Source organism: Chiloscyllium plagiosum, chromosome 11, assembly GCF_004010195.1.
Source record: "Chiloscyllium plagiosum isolate BGI_BamShark_2017 chromosome 11, ASM401019v2, whole genome shotgun sequence".
Lineage (NCBI taxonomy): Eukaryota > Metazoa > Chordata > Chondrichthyes > Orectolobiformes > Hemiscylliidae > Chiloscyllium > Chiloscyllium plagiosum.
The window spans coordinates 69,485,291-69,504,576 of record NC_057720.1 but is presented as its reverse complement, the minus strand read 5'-3'; the positions used below and the strand labels follow the sequence as shown (position 1 = coordinate 69,504,576).

The window sequence follows — 19,286 nt, the reverse complement described above, 5'->3', positions numbered from 1 at the left end:
CTGAGACTTTATAAAGCTCTGGTTAGGCCCCATTTGGAGTACTGTGTCCAGTTTTGGTCCCCACACCTCAGGAAGGACATACTGGCACTGGAGCGTGTCCAGTGGAGATTCACACAGATGATCCCTGGAATGGTAGGTCTAACATATGAGGAACGGCTGAGGATCCTGGGATTGTATTCATTGGAGTTTAGAAGATTAAGGGGAGATCTAATAGAAACTTAGAAGATAATGCTTGGCTTGGAAAGAGTGGACACTGGGAATTCATTTCCGTCATGCAGGGATACTAGGAAGCATGGACACAGCCTTAGAGTTTGAGGGGGGTCAACTTATAACGGAAATGAGGAGACATTTCTTCAGCCAGAGAGTGGTGGGCCTGTGGAATTCATTGCCTTGGAGCGCAGTGCAGGCCGGGACGTTAAATGTCTTCAAGACAGAGATTGATAAATTCTTAATCTCACAAGGAATTAAAGGATACAGGGAGAATGCAGGTAAATGGCGTTGAATTGCCCATCAGCCCATGATTGAATGGTGGAGTGGCCTTACTTCCACTTCTATTTCTTATGGTCTTAAATGCTGCCCCCTCCATGCTTCACTTCAGCTCTGATGAGGAATCATCTAGACTCAAAACCCTCTCCATGGATGCTGCCTGACCATTATGATCTCTAGTATTTGTTGTTTTCACTTCAAGTATACAATGTTGTTGTACTGGTGTCTTCAGTACCTATAATTCTAAGACCTTGTATTTGTTACTGCGGCTACTGCAATGTTTTCTGGAGATAAGTTGACCTCTGTCTTTCCTCTGAGAACAAATCCAGGCACAAGAACTGAATTGTGTAGCAGACAGTCAGGCAACAACCCTGGAAGCACCAGCTGTGACTGGCCTCACTGCCTCCTGCTCAATTCCAATGGTTGAGGTGTCTTTTCAGACAACTGGAGTTTGTGCGACAGCAGGCCGCCACTGGATTCCTGGAGGAAAAGGTCCTCACCGAAATCAGTAAGGAATTAGGCTGGATGCAGAGGAAGTCCTACAGTTTAGCAGGAAAGGAGGCCAGGGACAGGCCATGGAGCCACAGGGAATACCCTTGCTCTTTGCCATTTAAATGGGACTCCCCTATGGGTGTCCTTCCTGTGGATTACTTCAGTTTGCCCCTGATTGTGGCATTTTATCTGCGCTCTGCATCAGTCAGGGAGTTGCACAATGGTCACACTGGGTACTCCTTGTGAGGTATCAGGACTCTCAAACACATCAGGTATGTGATGTAGGAGTGGAGTCAGCCAGCAGGCTAGTGGGGAGACACCTGCAGGTAATGGTAACAGTGATCACAGATCAGCTGAACATTAACAAAATAGAAACCCTGTTGATAAGCTCTGCACGATATGGCCCTCTCAGTGCCACGTGTGTGTGCAGCTGATGGTGAAACCCATCGATGTTCCTCAGTCCTACTGCCCAGGCAGCAGCACTGACCTCGTCATTGAGAAACAAAATGAACCTGTGCACTTTCATACCATGGACACCATTCTGATTTGTATCTGTCAGCGCACGACTGGCAAATGCCACAGCCCACGTGCCACTGCAAGGAGGAGCCAGTCATCACAGGAGTTCAAAACAGCTGTCACCTTCACTGGCACCAGGAGAGCATGGCCTCCAGTTTCTGCAGTCCTGAAGCTCCTGCCTAGCATCTAGCACAGTGTCCAGGACATATGGAGCCTGAGTCAGCACTGTGTCTCAGAAAACGTAGTCAGGCTTGGCAAATTCTGGTCCTCCTGTGGCTGCCTGCTGCCAGCCCCAGTCCTCCTGCATCCAAGGTAGCCCCAGTTACCAACATGTCACCTCATTTTTAGGGTGCTGCACGTCCTACTGTCTGGAGCTGCAAGGCGTAGGGCACTCAGTGGAATAACCTCCATTGGGAACACGAGGAGCAAAACAGGTTCACCAGCCTCAGAAGAGTCATCAGTTTCACAGCCCGCAGTTGAAGGCTGCACACATTTCTCCAGACAGTGAGGCATGCAGCACCCTGATAATGACAACCATGTCTCCATCATTCATTCAGTGCCAGCCTGAACATGGGCAGTAATTGGGTAACAATCCTGTGCCAGCTTAGTGACCAGCAGTTACATCAAAAAGGGCATGCCTGCTGGGGTACAAACCCTTTCCTATTCCAGACCCAGATCAACCGTTCAATGTCTCACTGCATTCAGTAAAGACCATTGTTAAACTTGACATAGCGATGGTCTGCAGCCCCACAGAATCCTTGGAAGTCACACTGACCATGATTCACCTTTGGTCAGAATCGGCCTATTTTAGCATCATTGCTACCAATTTCACATCATTGAGATGCCATGTTCAATTTGCCTTCTTTGAACAGCACCTTTACTCTGCATACATAGCAAATGGGTGATGAAATGATTATCACACTCGAACGTAGCTGGAGTTTGTGAATGGCTGCCTCATCTATTCGTTCCTTCTACGCCCTACTGTCCAGCAAATGTAGATCCCACGCTTTCAGCCGTCCTGCTAACACTGACTCCATCCACTCTGGATGCAGTCCAGCTTTTGTCTAGCAGCAAATAACCTCTAGAGAACAGCAAGTGTTGACAGGAAATGCAGCTCATGGTGAACACTGTCAGCTTTGCCTGGTCACCAGGTAACCCCACACCCCCCACCCCTGAGCCTGAGCCTACAGATCTCCCTCTCCCCTGACAGTCCATTTCTGCCCATACCCCAATATGAAGAACCACCTCCCTGACCCTCAACCCTGATCATCCACCTTACAGATGACTAACCTTCCCTTCTGCACTCCTCCTGCAGAGGCAATGATGGTGGTTACTTACCCCACCGCTGTTATCCTACAATGCCCTCTGCCGCTGTGTATATATTCTATTCCCCCATCACTGTACTTGACCCCCATCTCTGTAAATGCCTCTGCTTGGAACCCCTCAGCTTAGACTCCCTCACCCCCATTGGCAATGATCCCTCACCAGCCTTACACACCACTCTTGTAGCCTCCCCAGTGACAGAAATACGCCCAGGACTATATGTGCCGCAGATCTCTGACTTTGATGAACAGACCATAACCAGACAAAAAAAAAGAATATGCTGGAGAAGCGTTCTAAAGAAAAGTCACATTGGGACTCAAAACGTTTACTCTGTTTCTCCTTCACAGATGCTGCCAGACCTGGTGAGCTTCTCCGGAATTTTCTGGTTTTGTTTCAGATTTCCAGCATCCGCAGTATTTTGTTTTGCCAATACGACCCAGATTCCTGACTACAGTCTTTGCAGTTCCCCAGCTGACAATACACGATTGCCATGACTGCTGCTGTTGATCCTGCAGGAATGACCATTCCCCACTTCCCTGGATTTCCTGACAGGTCCCCTTGTCATGAACCTTCCAAGTGGACAACTGACTGTGGTTAAACCTCGGCACTGACAGTACCAGGCTCATCCTAGCCAAATGGTCAGCATGGACTGGTTGTGCCAAAGGATCTGTCTCTGTACTGTGAGAATCTATGATTGTATAACAGCACACCAACCCCCATCCCCCTCCTAAATTTGGTTGGACAGAGGATTGGCCTCCATCAGTTTCCAACATTTGGGGAGGGGGGAGCCATGAAATTGAAAAGGGTGTGCTTGCCATGCAAGCAGTTGGCATGTGCTGTTAGATTAACATGTCGTTGTGCCATACAGCAAGCTGATCCCCAGGCATGACAAACAGCCTGTCTGTGTGACTGTGTACCAAAGAAGACAAATAGAGCAGTACAGTGTCCCTGGCTCTGATGGAAAAGCCAATGGGAGGGTGGGGATGCTGTAAGGCTGTGAATAGGCAGGCGCTAAGTGAGCCTGTGTGAAAACAGCAAGCAAGCAACCTCGAGGTGCTGCATTATCCAGTCTTTGAGCTGGATGCCTGTCCCTGCTGAGTACAGAGTGTCCCTTTTGATGTTAGGTACAGATGCATCCCTGCAACGCAGGTCTGTGCTTCCTAACATAACTAACAGCTAGATCAGAGGAGGTGCCACGATAATCAGGAGGAGTTGACAAATGCTGGATGCCAATAATTGAGGATGGGGGGAGTGGGCACATGGCTGGTGCCAGTTGATCATGCCCCCAGATGCTGCTTGGTCATAGGATTCATGGAGGTCCTTCACGGAGCAAGTGGTGTTCTGAACCTGCCAAGTTCCTGCTCTGGTTTCCATGGTGAATTTTCTCAATGTCTAGCTTGTTTAGTAAAATGGAACACTGAATATTAATGAGGTGAATTGGGCTATCAATCAGATGTTTAACAAACAATAATTGCCCTTAACTGACAGCTTGCCGCTGTCTAGAGAAACACTTCCCACTCCGTTGTCAAAAGCATAACGATGGAGCGAGATGCTCCCGAGATTGAGATCCTCCTCACCGGACTTTGAGTCTGGTCTGCCACAAATTTCGCTCATGTAACTTAGATGTTGTATCCAAAACTACTGTGTAAGGTTAGAGGAGATGTAACGGAACATGGCATTTAAGAGATGAAATATTTTAACTTAGATTTCACCGCAATAAGTAGACACAAGAACGGAATTTAAAATACAAATCTGATCACAGCAGTGAAACCACAATTTGAGCGCTGCATTCGATATATCAAGACACAGGGGCTGAAGAAAGAAATTAGAGAAAGGCAACAACGATCATCTTAGATTTTAGATCAATGAGTCATAGAGATGTACAGCATGGAAACAGACCCTTCGGTCCAACCCGTCCATGTCGACCAGATTCCCCGGCCCCAGGGAAAATACTTTGTCTATTTATCCTATCCATGCCCCTCATAATTTTGTAAACCTCTATAAAGTCACCCCTCAGCCTCCGACGCTCCAAGGAAAACAGCCCCAACCTGTTCAAACTTTCCCTGTCGCTCAGATCCTCCCACCCTGGCAACATCCTTGTAAATCTTTTCTGAACCCTTTCAAGTTTCACAACGTCTTTCCGATAGGAAGGAGACCAGAATTGCATGCAATATTCCAACAGTGGCCTAACCAGTGTCCTGTACAGCCGCAACATGATCTCCCAACTCCTGTACTCAATAGAGGATAATAAAGTTAAATCGACTCACATGAGGATCATGATAATTGAATTATAATCAACTTTTAAAAAGGATGCGATTGATGAGTAAAAATAGGATAAAATGACATTTTATACAAACCCTAGTCAGAAGAAACAGAACACATGATAATGAGTAAAGAAAGATCTTCCAAGCATCTGCATTGTTAATTTAGTGCTTGATAGAATCGATGGTGGGAGTATGTTTCCTTGGCTGAGGTATCTGGATTAAGGTTCACGGTCACTAAAGGGAAGAGTTGGCCATCTACAAGAGAGATGAGGAGACACCACTTCACACAGAGGGCCGTAAAACTTTGGAAAACTCTAATCCAGAGTGGATGCTCGGTCATCAAGCATATTAATAAAGAAAAAAACAACTTGTAATTATAAATCATGCTTTCTGGACATCTCAAAGAATTTTACAGCCAATGTACATTTGAAATGTTGTAATGTAAGAAACACAGCAGCCAATTTGCACACTGCATACTCTGACAAGCAGCAATGTGACAATTATATCATCGTGTTTTGTGGTGTGAACTGAATTGTATAACTCACTGGAAAAAAACTCCTCTGCTTTTCTTTGAAATAATGTCGTGGGATTTTTGGCATCCACCCAAGCAGGTCACTAGGGCTTTGGTTTAACATTACAACTGAAAGATGGTGCCTCAAACAGTGCAGCACTCCACTGCAATGTCAGCCAAGATCGTTGTTCTCAGGTTGCAGAGTAGGATCTTTAACTTGTAGCGCAGAGGTGAGTGTGCTGCTAAATAAAGCATGACACAATACTACAGAAGATATGGATGGATAGATGTTTGGATGCTGTACACTAGGAAGTAGTTGGAAATGTGGGAGAAGGTCAACCGTGAAATCCTAATGAATAGTCAAACAAAGACAAAGACTCTGATGGTCTACTCCTGCCTGTATTTTGTTAAGTTTTAGATTGATAGCTAAATTTTACCTACTATTCTTAACTTACAGAAATCAGTGGTCAACTCCACACACTGGCAAATGGGACTAGATTAGTTTAGGATATCTGGTCAGCATGAATGAGTTGGACCGAAGGGTCCGTTTTTCATGCCGCATACCTCTATGGTGAAGGTTCAGGAGGCATTCCAATCTTTCTTCCTCATTGAGTAGTCACTTTCACTTTTTTTTAAATAGGAAAATCCTTCTGTTTTCAGTTAAAACAAGAACATACACTTAATTGCAGTTCGGAGCTGGAATGGGTAAGGAAAGGACGTGAACCCATGAAGGAAGCCATCAGGAAGGGGTGATCGAATGTTAGCTCGAGCACATTGCAGGCTGCTAACCACGGAGTCAGATTTTGTTGGTAGTTTCCACAAGGATTTGCTGTTTTGAACTTTTTTTGGCTCTTCACTTTGTTTACATACAATCAGAACATCCTTTTGCAAAAACTTAATTCAGCTCATATTTTAAAACATATTAATGATGTGCACTAGGGGAGGAATGTGGAAAGATTTTGGAAATCAGGCACTCCACATTGTAGAAAGGTCATGGGGTTAAAGTTAGATGTGTTCCTTCCTTCTGGAGCCTGATGTGATTGTGATCATGCTTGCTGGTGGACTTTCTAAAGACTATGTTTGTACTGATCACTTGCAGTAATAGAATCTGAACCCAGCCTGCCCTTGGCCAAAATAAACTGTTTATACTGGTGGCAGCCTTTCACCTCATAAGGGACTGATTTGTGCTGTGGTGGTCAGCTCTGTGAGTCTCAGGAGTCCCACTCTGGCACAGTAGTCTTTGTCCGTGTGCTGTCCATGAAAATGACCAAGAAGGTGCAGGAGTTACTGCATCTGGAGGTGCATTGAGACATCAGGTGAAGGAAGACATTAGGCATTTATCAGGAAGTTTCTTTGCCAGTGTTTGGCACAATACCATGAGTCTTAAAGGCGTCCAGAGTCAATATTGAGGATCAGCCAGAGACCCTCCCTCCTGACTCTATACCACTGTGCCACCATCTGCTCTGCCAATGGGCAATACCTAACCAGGGATGGTGATGGAGAGTCTGGCATAATTTGCTAAGTACCCATGTGTCAGGCTGTTGTTTGACCAGAACATGGGCTAGCTGTCCCAATCTTTTCGGACTTGCGAAGCCCAGATGTTTCTGATGTGTAAGCTGTTGTCAAATTTTATTCTTGTTCATCCTTTCTGTAGCGAATGGCTTGCCAGTCCATTTGACAGGCAAGTTTAGATTCAACCCCATTGTGTGGTTAGTGCTGAAGATGTATTCAGTGACCTGGAACATTCAAGTGATGTCTTGTAACTAGGCCCTCAGGGCTTGGCAGCTGACCTTCATAGCTACCTTTTGCCACTGCCTTTGCACAGTCCGGCAGGCCTTGTGATCCACACTATGTAAAGAATTGATTACCTCTCCACCAGGACATCACCACAGTAACATAAAGTACTGTCAACTCTTCTACTGTACCAAAATTCAGCATTCTTCTGGCTCGCATCTTCCTCTGCATTCTCTTCCAGTACCTGTGCCACCTAGAATGCACCAACCTTTTAAGAGGTTCAGGCTGACTCTGAGAAGTGCAGGCTAGTTTTAAGCAGTGCAAGTTCTGTTGAAGCACATTCCAACATCACATGCCAATTTCTTTCACTTAAAAAGTATTTATTCCTTCCCCAAAGGGACATTCTTTCCCTCTCTTATTCTTTCCAAAAATGTCATACAGAAGATGAAAGATCAGATACATGCATGTATCTATCGCTAGGCATACAGTGTAGAACATGGGCTGCATGTAACTAACATGGAAATTAACAGATAATACACAGCTCAGGTGATGCCTGCAGTAGAAGTAAGGAGTGAGTCTCATTACATTTTGCAATACCCTTGACCATTTTTGAGCCTTGACCAATTTCTTGACAGTAAAGTCCAAACCTGAGAGTATGAATGAGATTTAAAAGCTGGGTAGCAAGTTAAATTTGAATAAAATTTGGAGATTATGCATAGAGTTACTGTAAAAGAGTAAAAGAGAGAGACAGGAAAAGCTGTATGCAACTTACTCAAAGAGTTTCCACCATATTTTGTTTCTTAAGTACAAGGTCTCCACATTTCTCGTGATCATGTTTTAGAGCCAAAGAGGTTAATCACAGTAACCAATACGTAACAGTTCATTAAAAAACTCACCTACTCCTGAATAAACCATCCCCAACTTTTGCAGTCATTTTTAAAGCAGAACAAGTGGTCCAGGAACAAAAACATTCACCGAAAGGAAAAGATCAAATCTACTGGTAAAGAATGCAACAGCGCTACACAGAGGAGTGGAGCATCTCTTCAGCAACTTTCTGACTCCTGCATTGAACTGTGTATGAGTGTTTGCCAGGTTGCTCTCAGATTATATCTATTTTAAATCCTGATATTGACAAAGCAAGTTAACAGAGTTTTAACTAATTATATGGATCCTCAACTTTATAAATAAAGGCACAGACTATAAAAGCAAGGAAATGATGTTACACCTGCATTAAACACTGGTTCAGCCTCAACTGGAGCAGTGCATCTAGTCTGGGCATCACACTTTAGAAGAATGTGAAGGCATTTGAGAGAGTACAGAAAAGATTCACAGGAATGAAAAACATCAATACCCTAGATAAGGTGGAGAAACTGGGGCTATTTACCTTGAAGAAGAGAAGGTTGAGAAATGGTTTTATAGAGGTATTCAAAATCATGAGGGGTCTTGACAGAGTCGATGGGGAAAACTATTCTCGTATATGGAAGGATCAGGAACTGGTTTAAGGTGACTGGCAAAAGAAGCAATGGTGGTATTAAAATAAAGAGCAAGAGCCTAAGATCTACACTGCCTGATCGTGAGGCAGAGGGAGGTTCCACTGTCACTTTTAAAAGGGAAATGGAACATTATCTGGAGAAGAAATGACTAAAGGGCTATGGGGAAAAGATAGAGAATGGAATTAGCTGAACTGTTCTTATAGAGAGCCAGCACAGACATGATGGGCTGAATTGCCTTCTTCTGCACTGCAAGTGCTCTATAGTTCTTTCATGATGGTACGACTATCATTTCTGACACCATTCATTCTTTGATATGAACTCTGATATTACTCACCATCTGATCAGCCACAGTCTCCTCAATAGCATATAGTTTATCTATCCCTCGCTACCTGATGATTCATACAAAACAATCTATATAACTCCTCATAGCAAGTATACGGTAACAATTGGCAAATAGATTGGTAGCTTTTGATTCCCACTTCTCACAAATATTGAAGATTGCTTTCACTGACTAAGTTAATACTCTGAACACCTCACATTGAAATCTCTTTGACATTTGTGACAAATATTGTGAATAGATAGACAACAGTTACAACTCAGAACACAGATAAAATAAAACTTACTCTCATTCTCAGCGGCTGGATTTTCATATACAACACTGTTGTCATAGAAGGACATTTTGCAAATGCCTTGCAGGTTGAGTCCATCTGTAACCTGTAACCCATCATCTTTAGCAAGGCTCTCCGACCCTGTCACAGGTGAACTAGCAGGTCTGGAGCTGGTCAAAGAGCTTGATGGTCGGGAAGTGGCACAATTCTGAGAAACAGAATACAAATAAGGTTTGAATTACTTGTAGATTTCAATAAATCCACATTCGGAATCAGATTTCAACAGTCAGTCACCTGTAAGAATTAGAGAGTTTGGACTCGCTCCTCATACAGATAAAAAAGGACACTACTTTTATTGGGACAACACATCCATCCGAGGACAAGCCAAACAGACATACACAAGAGTTCCTAGAAGCATGGCATTCCAAACGGAACCCTATCAACAAACACATCGATTTAGATCCCATCGATCGCCCTCTGAGAAAAAGAACAGGAAATGGCATCACCAATACAGGAAATAGCATCACTATAGGAAATGACATCACCAGCCCAAGGAAACCTAAACACATAAATAGAAAGCAGGCCGTAACACCAGTGCTTCACCAGAGTCTCACTGATGATGTTACCTAGTGTGGTGAGGAAATATCTGAAAATGATCCTTCCAGTTCAGTGAGCCAACTTACACCCAGAACTTGTAAGAATGTCCACTACTACAAAATGTGATTCTATTTTTAAAATTTAACACTGAAAATAAGGTGGGTTGTGTGTTCTTAATGTAAAGCAGAAACCAGAACAAAAATTCTAGAAATAGGCAGTGAGCTGGTCAATACACATACACACAGTTTTTACAGATGTAAATGCTATGGTGTTTTTGAAATGTTTTCACACTATCAGCTCAGACAGCTGTATGCTTATTTCTGTTTGAACACTATGCAGGCCTTTAAAAATGTGAGAGAAAGAAAATAACAGTTTTCCAGTAGCATTATATCAAAACTAAAACTAGAATTTGCTTACAGATTTTCTGCACAAAATGGTAACTTTAAAGTGATTTTTCAAATTTAATCATGGGATATAGGTGTCCCTGGATAGAGGGCCAACATTTATTGCACACGTTGCCCTTGAGGAGGTGATGGTGAGCTGTCTTCCTGAACCACGACGGTCTACGTGCTATAGGTTCACTTACAATTGCTTTAGGGAGAGAATTCAGGATTTTGACAGGGTTTATTCCTGCTTTAGGTGTGTATGATATAAAGAATGTTCAGTCTTCAAAGTGTCATCGATCATTTATAGCAGCTAATGGGACCTTCCTGAATGAGCTGAAAACTAGAAGAAGTAGTACAATATCAATTGTGTTGAGAAATATCAAATATTGCTAGAGCACACGCCCAGAACTACAACTTGCAAGCTGCTGAACTTCCTGATCGTGATAAATCAAATGCGGAATTCACTGGTTACTCAGTTTCATCTGTCAAAACCTATTACAATCCAGTAAACACATTATTTCAAGTGGGCATCCTGAACACCCTTGGTTGCTTCTTACATGGTTCCCACTGTGGCTACATTTCCTGAAGCTAAATTCAAACCAATGTCCAATCAAACCCTGTATGGTGCCCTCATCTCCAAAAATGGATGATGAGTCCCGGGAGGGCGCACGAAGAAATACAAAGATACAAATTTAAACATATGGTGTTTTCTTTTTTTATAATGACAAATCCTTTAAGTAGATAGGCTGGAAAACTGTAACAAATCAAATTGCTAGAAAAATAGTATTTGTGGAGAGAAAGCAGAGTTTACATTTCGGGTCCAGTGACCCTTCTTCAGAAATGAATACCTAATGGATATAAATCAAAGAGTTAGGCGAAATAATATACATGGGTTAGTGTAACAAATGCAGGGCCTAGGTTAAAGGAAAAATAAGGTAAGCAAAAGTATTGATTAAAATATTTTTATTTAATACTGGATTTTAACAGTTCAGAAATTATAGGACTAATAACACTAACGGTTGTTTTTACTGACAGTGCTTGTTTTAACATCAAAGCTCAAGTTCTAAAATAATGCTTCAGGAATGCTGGAAGTTCATTACAAAGGGCAGCTGTCTTAAGAAAATGCTTCATTAAAAAACTGTTGTTGCAATGTCAGTAGTGTGGCTTTTGTGTACCTTAAGAGTTAAAACAATTCACTTTCTGATATTCTACTAAACAGCAGCAATTACAATATTTAACATTTATATATGAACTGTCATGAGAAGAAGTGAAGTTGTTAATATGTAAAAATGACATGTATCATATTTTAACATAATGACAATGCTCTGTCACATCTCATTCACCATATATTCAGGAAATAAAAACATCAAGGCTTGCGCCAACAGCTGGCGGATAACATTCACGCCACACAATTACCAGGCAATGACCATTTCCATTAAAGAGACAATCTAACCATCATCCCATGATATTCAATGGTGTTACCATCACTGAATCCCCCAGTATCAACATCCTTGGGGTTACCATTAACCATAAATTCAACCAAACTCCCCACATAAACACAGTGGCTACAAGGTCAGAAGCTAGGAATGCTGTGGCAAGTAACTCACTTCCTGACTCTCCAAAACCTGTCCACCATCTACAAGGCACAGGTCCAGAGTGTGATGGATTACTTCCCAGTTGCCTGGGCAGCTCCAAGAACACAAGAAGCTTGACACCATCCAGGACAAAGCAGCCCACTTGACTGGCACCACATCACAAACATCCACACCCTCCACAATAACATTCCAGTAGTAGCAGTGTACATTATTTGCAAGATGCACTGCAAGAATTTACCGAAGATCGTCAGCCAGCACCTTCCAAACCACAACCATCCCAACTAGAAGGACAAGGGCAGCAGACACATGGGAACACTACCACCTGCAAGTTCCCCTCAAAGCCACTCACCTGACTTGGAAATGTATCACCATTCCTTCACCTTCACTGGGTCAAAATCTTGGAATTCCCTCCATAAGGGCATTGTGGGTCACCTATAGCACATGGACCGCAGCAGTTGAAGAAAGCAGGTCACCACCACCTTCTCAAAGGCAACTAGGGACAAGCAATAAAATGCTGGCCCAACCAGCAATAAGCACGTCGCATGAATGAATTTTAAAATTTAAAATATGCAGAAAATCCACAAATTCTAGTGTCAGTTTAGATGATTTGATGTTAATTGGATTAGTTGCATCCAGGTTAATTCATGGTTCTTGATAAATGACTATAGAGATTCAATAACGCATAGGGGATTATGTATAGATGGAAATTCCTGAAATTCATCATTTTAGGTGAAAACTAAAATCACACAATAAATATTTTTTATTCATTAATGGGATGTGGGCATTGTTAGCAAACCCAACACTTTTTGCCCATTCCTAATTGCCCTTGAGAAGATATAGGAAGCAGTCCTCTTGACATCTAAGCAGCTTATAGGCCATTTCAGAGAGCAGTTCCACATTGCTATAGAACTGGAGTCACATTTAGGCCAAAGAAAATAAGGACAGCATATTTCTTTCCCTAAAGAGTATTTGTGAACCAGGTAGATTTATGCAACAATCCTACTATTATATGGTTACCATTACTGATACTGGTTCTGTTCTGTCACCGAGTCATTAAACTAAATGAATTTAAATTCTCTGCTGGAACCCAACTCATGACTCTAGGTTGTTAGTTCAGTTACACAACCATTTTGTCACTGTTCTTGTAAATCAGTAATGCCTTATGTTTTCAGGTTTTTGTCTATTCTGAGCTATTACCCAGTGTTATTTACAGTTTATAATGCATTCTTTAATGCATTTCGATATCCCAGATTCTTTAAGCATCAAAATTAGTGATGGTACTCTCATTTCTGAATCTGAAAGATGTAGGTTCAGATTGCATTGGAGAACCTGAGCAAAGTTAGATAATGTTGGGTGGAGTGGTACATTGTTGCAGAAACATTTGTTTTAAGATGAGACATTAAGCTAATTCCTGGTTTGCCTTCTCCAGTGGATATAAAAGATTATACAGCATTTTTCAAGTTAAAAGAAGCACCTTTGCAACTGACACTACCAAAATTAATTGTTCATGTATGTCTTTGTCTAAGAGGGCTGCCACCTTTGCCTACAAACCAATAGTGACTAAACTTCAATAATCAACTACTGGCTAGGAAATACTTTGAAACATCCTAAGGACATGAAAAGTAATTTACATGTACGATTTCTTTCTTTCTTTGGTAACTAAGCAACGTGGGCCTGAATAAGGTGTAATAATAAAATAATTCATTGATTGCATTCAGCTATTTTAATAATCAGAATGAAGAATAGAGCTGGGAAGAACACGAATACTTCTTTTACAATCCCACGGATGTCAGACAAGCACTATCCTTCTGAGAGCAGAACTCCAGCTGTGTACACAAAATCAAAAACTTGGGTATAGATTGGTAAAGAATAGTTCAATTTTCCTAATTTGAAACACAGGACAATAAAACAGCACAACTACTCTGACTACTTTATACTTCACTACAATGTGTTATAAAAAAGCATTTGCCAATATTAGTAATCAGAAACAAATCCCAGGGTCTAATCTGGTGAATGCAACTACAGATCGGTTAGATTGCATTGCTGATGTGGACAGATAAAACTGAGACTACCTTTCACTGATAACTTAATCCTAACCTTATTTTTTCCCTCAAATCTTAGCCATGACATACAGTTTTTTTTTCCATATTTCTTATGATAGAGCAACAGTGTGAACATTTAATCAATACCAGGCTTTGGTTTAAACACAATACACTTTAGGAGCTACTTCAAGAATGAAGCTGAAACTGGAGAGTATTAACTTAGCAAGTCTGCACATTCATTGTTTAATTCTTCTTATATCTTGTCATCACTTGAATTAGGACCAAAAACTAATCTGCTTCCAATTTAATTCTGTATTTCATTCCTGTCATAACACCGTGTGGCAAGTATTAGAAGACTATCATTTTTTATAGTGAATATGCTACTGGACAGCTTTATTTCATGAAGCAATTTGACACGGTGCCTACCACCTGCAGGTCACTTAGGTCATCTTCCACTGCAAGTCCTGGCAGGTAAGACGACTTTTTCAGCATCAGTTCTATTTCAGTCCATAAAATGAAAAGTACAAAGTCATGAATCTTGTGCCTTCAAATCCACGTCCGTTGGAAAATGACCTACAGTATAAATCACTGTACAAAGACCACAATAACTAACATCAGCACAGTCTTTCACTGAAATGCAAATATGTCCTCTGATGGTGTAAATCTTTAACACTGGACTATGACAACTTCCACATGAAAAAAAAGGAAGGGAGAAACCAAAATAAAATTGCCTTCTATTTAGCAGATATTTAATGTGCAGGAACAGAATGAGGGTAGAATATTGCTGGCCGATAGCCGGCAATTAGGCAAAGTTGAGACTATGACGCAGGTTTCGAACTCTAGTTTGAAGATTGCTGTGTACTGAAGCAGAAGTGATCCTGTTTTTGGGTTATGGAATCATAATGGCACCACATAAATGTTAAATCCATGTTCCACTGGTTTACGCTGATCTTAAAATGTCGATGCTAGCAGACCTTGGTGCCAAGATTAGAATCTTTTCACACTGTGGTAACACTATCTAAAATCTCATGGCCCATAAATTTTGAGTAGGAAAAGCATTAGATTATGAGGAATACATGCATAAAATAGAGCACAATTGCCTGGACTCTGATGGCCAGATGACCAGACATTGGGTTGATATGAACTATCATTGATGATTGTCTACATGATTTCTTTATAGATTATTCATTCAACAGCATCTTGGGCAATATTGGAAGAAGAAATGAAATGTTATTGCAATGACTTTCAAACAACCTGTGACAACATCTAACTTAGATCAGTCTTAGAATGATTGCACAAGCTAAAGATGTACAGTTTGATCATTCTATAATAGGAAATGGCGCAATTTATCTCCACATTGGGGCTCTATCATTACATGATATGTGGATAAAACTGGCAAGGCTGGTATTTAATACCCAGTTGTCCTTTAAAGCTAGTTGCACAATGCTATTTGGTAGTGAGCTCCAGGATTCTGACTTAGTGACAATGAAAAATGACAATATGTATTCACAGCAGGATGGTACCCAACCTGGTGAAGAAGCTGAAAGTGATGACATTTCCATGCTGTCTGTTTTCTTCAAAATGGATGTCGTAGGAATGGGAGGGACTTTTGAAAGAATTTTATGAGTCACTGTAGTACAGCCTGTACGTAGTAGCTGCTGTTACAGTATGCTGATGGTGGAATGAAATTTAACGCAGTGAATGGACACCATTCAAGTGAATTATACTGCCCTGGACCAGCTTCTTCAATTTTGATACAGTTGTACCATCCTGGTCAGTGAAGAATATTCCATCACATTCCTGCCTTCTACATTGTTTGGGATGGAAAGGCTTTTGGAAGTAAGGTGGGGAGTCACATTGCAACTTCTTTCTCCTCATTTCGAAAATTGTACCGGATTAGATAAATATGCAGGGCTCAGCAGCAAGCTTACACTAAAGCAAATTATTGCAGATGCTGGAAATGGGAAATATAAACAGAAAATCTTGTAAATGGTCAGCTGGTCAAGCAGCACCTTTGAAAAGAGAACAGAGTTAACATTTCAGGTTGATGAACTTTCATCAGAACCGGGAGAAGTTAGCAACATATTAAGTTTTAAATCATGAAATGTAGCAGAGTAGCAAAAGAAAAGGAAGCTCTGTGATAGGATGGACTAAGGAGGGCATTGAGTGAAAAAAAGAGTTGGGTCATTCAGGATTAAAGGGAGTGATAATGGGGCAAGTAAATTTCAAACGATGGGGCCAGGAGAGGTGTGAATGACAGAATAATGAACAGCCACAGTTTGAAAACAAAAACATGAGGAAAAGGATAAAGATTGATGAAGAAACAGAAACAAAATGGGATGGGAACAAAGATTACAAGCTGAAATTGTCGAACTCAATGTTGTTGTGCTTTCAAAAATTGAAATGTAACGATTTCAGATTGTAATCTCTGACCCTCCTTTTGGCTCCTCTCGCAAGAGACAGTGGCAAGCTTTCCTAGTACAGTATGACTGACCACCATTCAGGTAACTCTACCCACTCAGTGAACTGACTAGGGTGTGAAGTGGATGCTTTAATTCTTCATTTTAGCTTGATGATTTATAACAAGCAGGAGGTAATAATCCAATATCAGGCGTGTTATTGAACAGTGATGCTTTTGACCTGATGGTGGTCAACTAAACAACTAACAGAAGGAGGAATATCTACAAATATTCCTACGCTCAATGATTGGGAGGCCAGCACATATGAGCAAAAGATTAGAAGGAAGTGTCTGCATCCATTTTCAGCCAGACATGCCATGTAGATGATCTATCTTATCCTCCTCCTGATGTCCCAGCATCCCAGTTGCCAGTCTTCAACCAATTAAATTCACTCCATGTGAAATCAAGAAACAGGAGGCACTGAGACAGCAAAGGCCTGTGCTCGGACAACAATCCAACAACAGTACTGAAGAATCGTGCTCCAGATTTAACTATGCCCACAGACAAGCTGTCCCAGTGTACAGCCACAGCTCTTCTGTCTATCGGACTATGAGGAAAACTGTTCATGTTTAACCTGCCATTATCACCCTATCAGTCTATTCTCGATCATCAGCAAAATGATGGGGTTGATGACAATGATACCAAGTGGCATATACACAGGAATAACCTGCTCACTGATGCTTTTTGGTAGGGCAACTCAGCTGCTGACCTCATTCCAAACTTGGTCCAAACACAAGTAAAGAGCTGAAATCCAGAGTTGAGGTGAAAACTTAAAAGACAGCATTCAACCAAATGTGGCATTAATGACTTCGAGTGAAACAGGAGTCAGTGGGAATCAGGACATTTGGGGAAGGCAATGGTGGAACTCTCTGCTGGTTGGAGTGATAAAGAGCTCATGTTCAAAACGTCGATTCTCCTGCTCCTGTGATGCTGCCTGACCTGCTGTGCTTTTCTGGCACCACACTCTTCGACTCTGATCTCCAGCATCTATATTCCTCACTTTCTCCTGGTTGGGGTGATACCTGGCACAAAGGGAGATTGTTGTGGTCATTGTAATTCAAAAACCTCAACTCCAGGACATCTCTGTAGGAGTTCCCCAGTGTCCTAGGCCTAACCATCTTCAGCTGCTTGATCAATGACCTACCCTCCATTATGAAGTCTGAGTGAGGACATTTGCCAATGATTGCACAATTTCAGCATCATTCATGACTCCTCAGATACTGAAGCAGTCCATGTTCAAATGCACCAAGCAATATCCAGGCTTGGGCTGACAAGTGACAAGTAACATTCGCACATCCAAGTGCCAGGCAATGATCATCTTCAACAAGAGAGAATCCAGCTTTGATATTCAATGGCATTACTCTCACTCAATTCCCAAACAATCAACATCCAGGGGGGGGTTCCATTGATCGGAAACTAAACTGAACAAGCCAAGTAAGCAGGCCTGAGACAAGGAATTCTGCGGCGAGTAACTCACCTCATGTCTCTCAAATGCCTGTCCATCTGCAAGGGGCAAGTCAGGTGTGTATTGGGGTATCTCCCATTTGTCTGGATGATTGCAGATCCAACAGCTTGTAATTCATTACCTTTAACATCCACTCCTTCAGTGGAATCAGTGCACTGATACCCTGAAATAACTTACCAAGGCTTATTTGACAACAACATCCAAACCCGTGAACTGTGTCACCTGGAAGGACACGTGCATCAGATACATACAAACACTATGACTCTCCTGATCCCTCCAAGTTACATACCATCCTGACTTGGAATTATATCGCTGTTCCTTCACACCTCGTCAAAATCCTGGAACTCCTTTCCAAACAGCACTGTGCATGCCCATACAATCCGAGGACTGCAACAGTTTGAGAAAACAGCACACGATCAATTTCCTCTGGGCACTTAGAACTGGGCAATAAATGATGCCCATGTACCCTGCACAAATAATAGCACCCAACATGTCCCAATGCAAATGGCCAACATGGAAATATCATTGGAGCTTACAACACAAAAGGAGTCGAGTTCAATTTGTGTTACCAACTTGCAAGAGGAGTATATCACATCAATTTGAAGTGTTCTTAATGAAAATTGACCAGCTTCCATCTCCCAGACAATTTCTACTGTGGGTACATTTGGACAGGACAAGTGGTGCCAAAGATAGTTCACACTGTAAATTATTAGCAATATTTACATGGATCACAGTAAGTGGAACAATAATTTAATGGATTTGTTGTTATTAGAATTTGTAGTGAAGCAAGGAGCTTGACTGAAGGTAGGCAATCAAATGGTTGTAACAAGGACTGCAGTGATAGGGAATGTGGAATTTTGGTGAGTGAGAATGGGCGACATTTCTCCGAAAGCTCTGGCAATTAAGTACACAAGTGGTCAGCACTGCTCCGTCCCTTGCAACTCCTCCTCCTACTTTGAAACCAGTTCACTAGGTACGTGATCTCTGCCATACGCACAAAACATAAACACACTGTTGACAGGTTAATAGTCGAAGAACAATTGACAGCAAAGGAACCGGTCCTGGAGCATTGTGAAGTTTTACAGCACATAACTATCCAGTTGGTTAGTCATGGGGTGCACTCCTCTGAACAGAGGATGTGTTCTGAGCCTGCTGACTATCTGCTCAGTGATGCTTTTGGACTTGTTACGATTCTAGCAATAAACCAGCTCTGCATCTGTGCCAGAGTTGCTAATGAGAATCACAACTCGTTAATAAAAGGGATAGCTCATCAAGCAGCAGCCAGTGTATGTCCCGATGACCCACTGAGAATTAG

At 41.9% G+C, this 19,286-nt stretch overlaps 1 protein-coding gene across 3 annotated transcripts in view; it reads right to left on the bottom strand.

Annotated features, from left to right (window-relative positions):
• LOC122554545 (adhesion G-protein coupled receptor D2-like) overlaps positions 1 to 19,286 on the bottom strand; it is a 292,263-nt gene that overhangs the window by 115,918 nt on the left and 157,059 nt on the right. For all 3 annotated transcript variants that reach the window (XM_043699744.1, XM_043699743.1, XM_043699745.1), the window contains one exon: positions 9,443 to 9,635. In XM_043699744.1, coding sequence (XP_043555679.1) covers positions 9,443 to 9,635 — 193 coding nt within the window. The remainder of the gene's footprint in view (positions 1 to 9,442; positions 9,636 to 19,286) is intronic.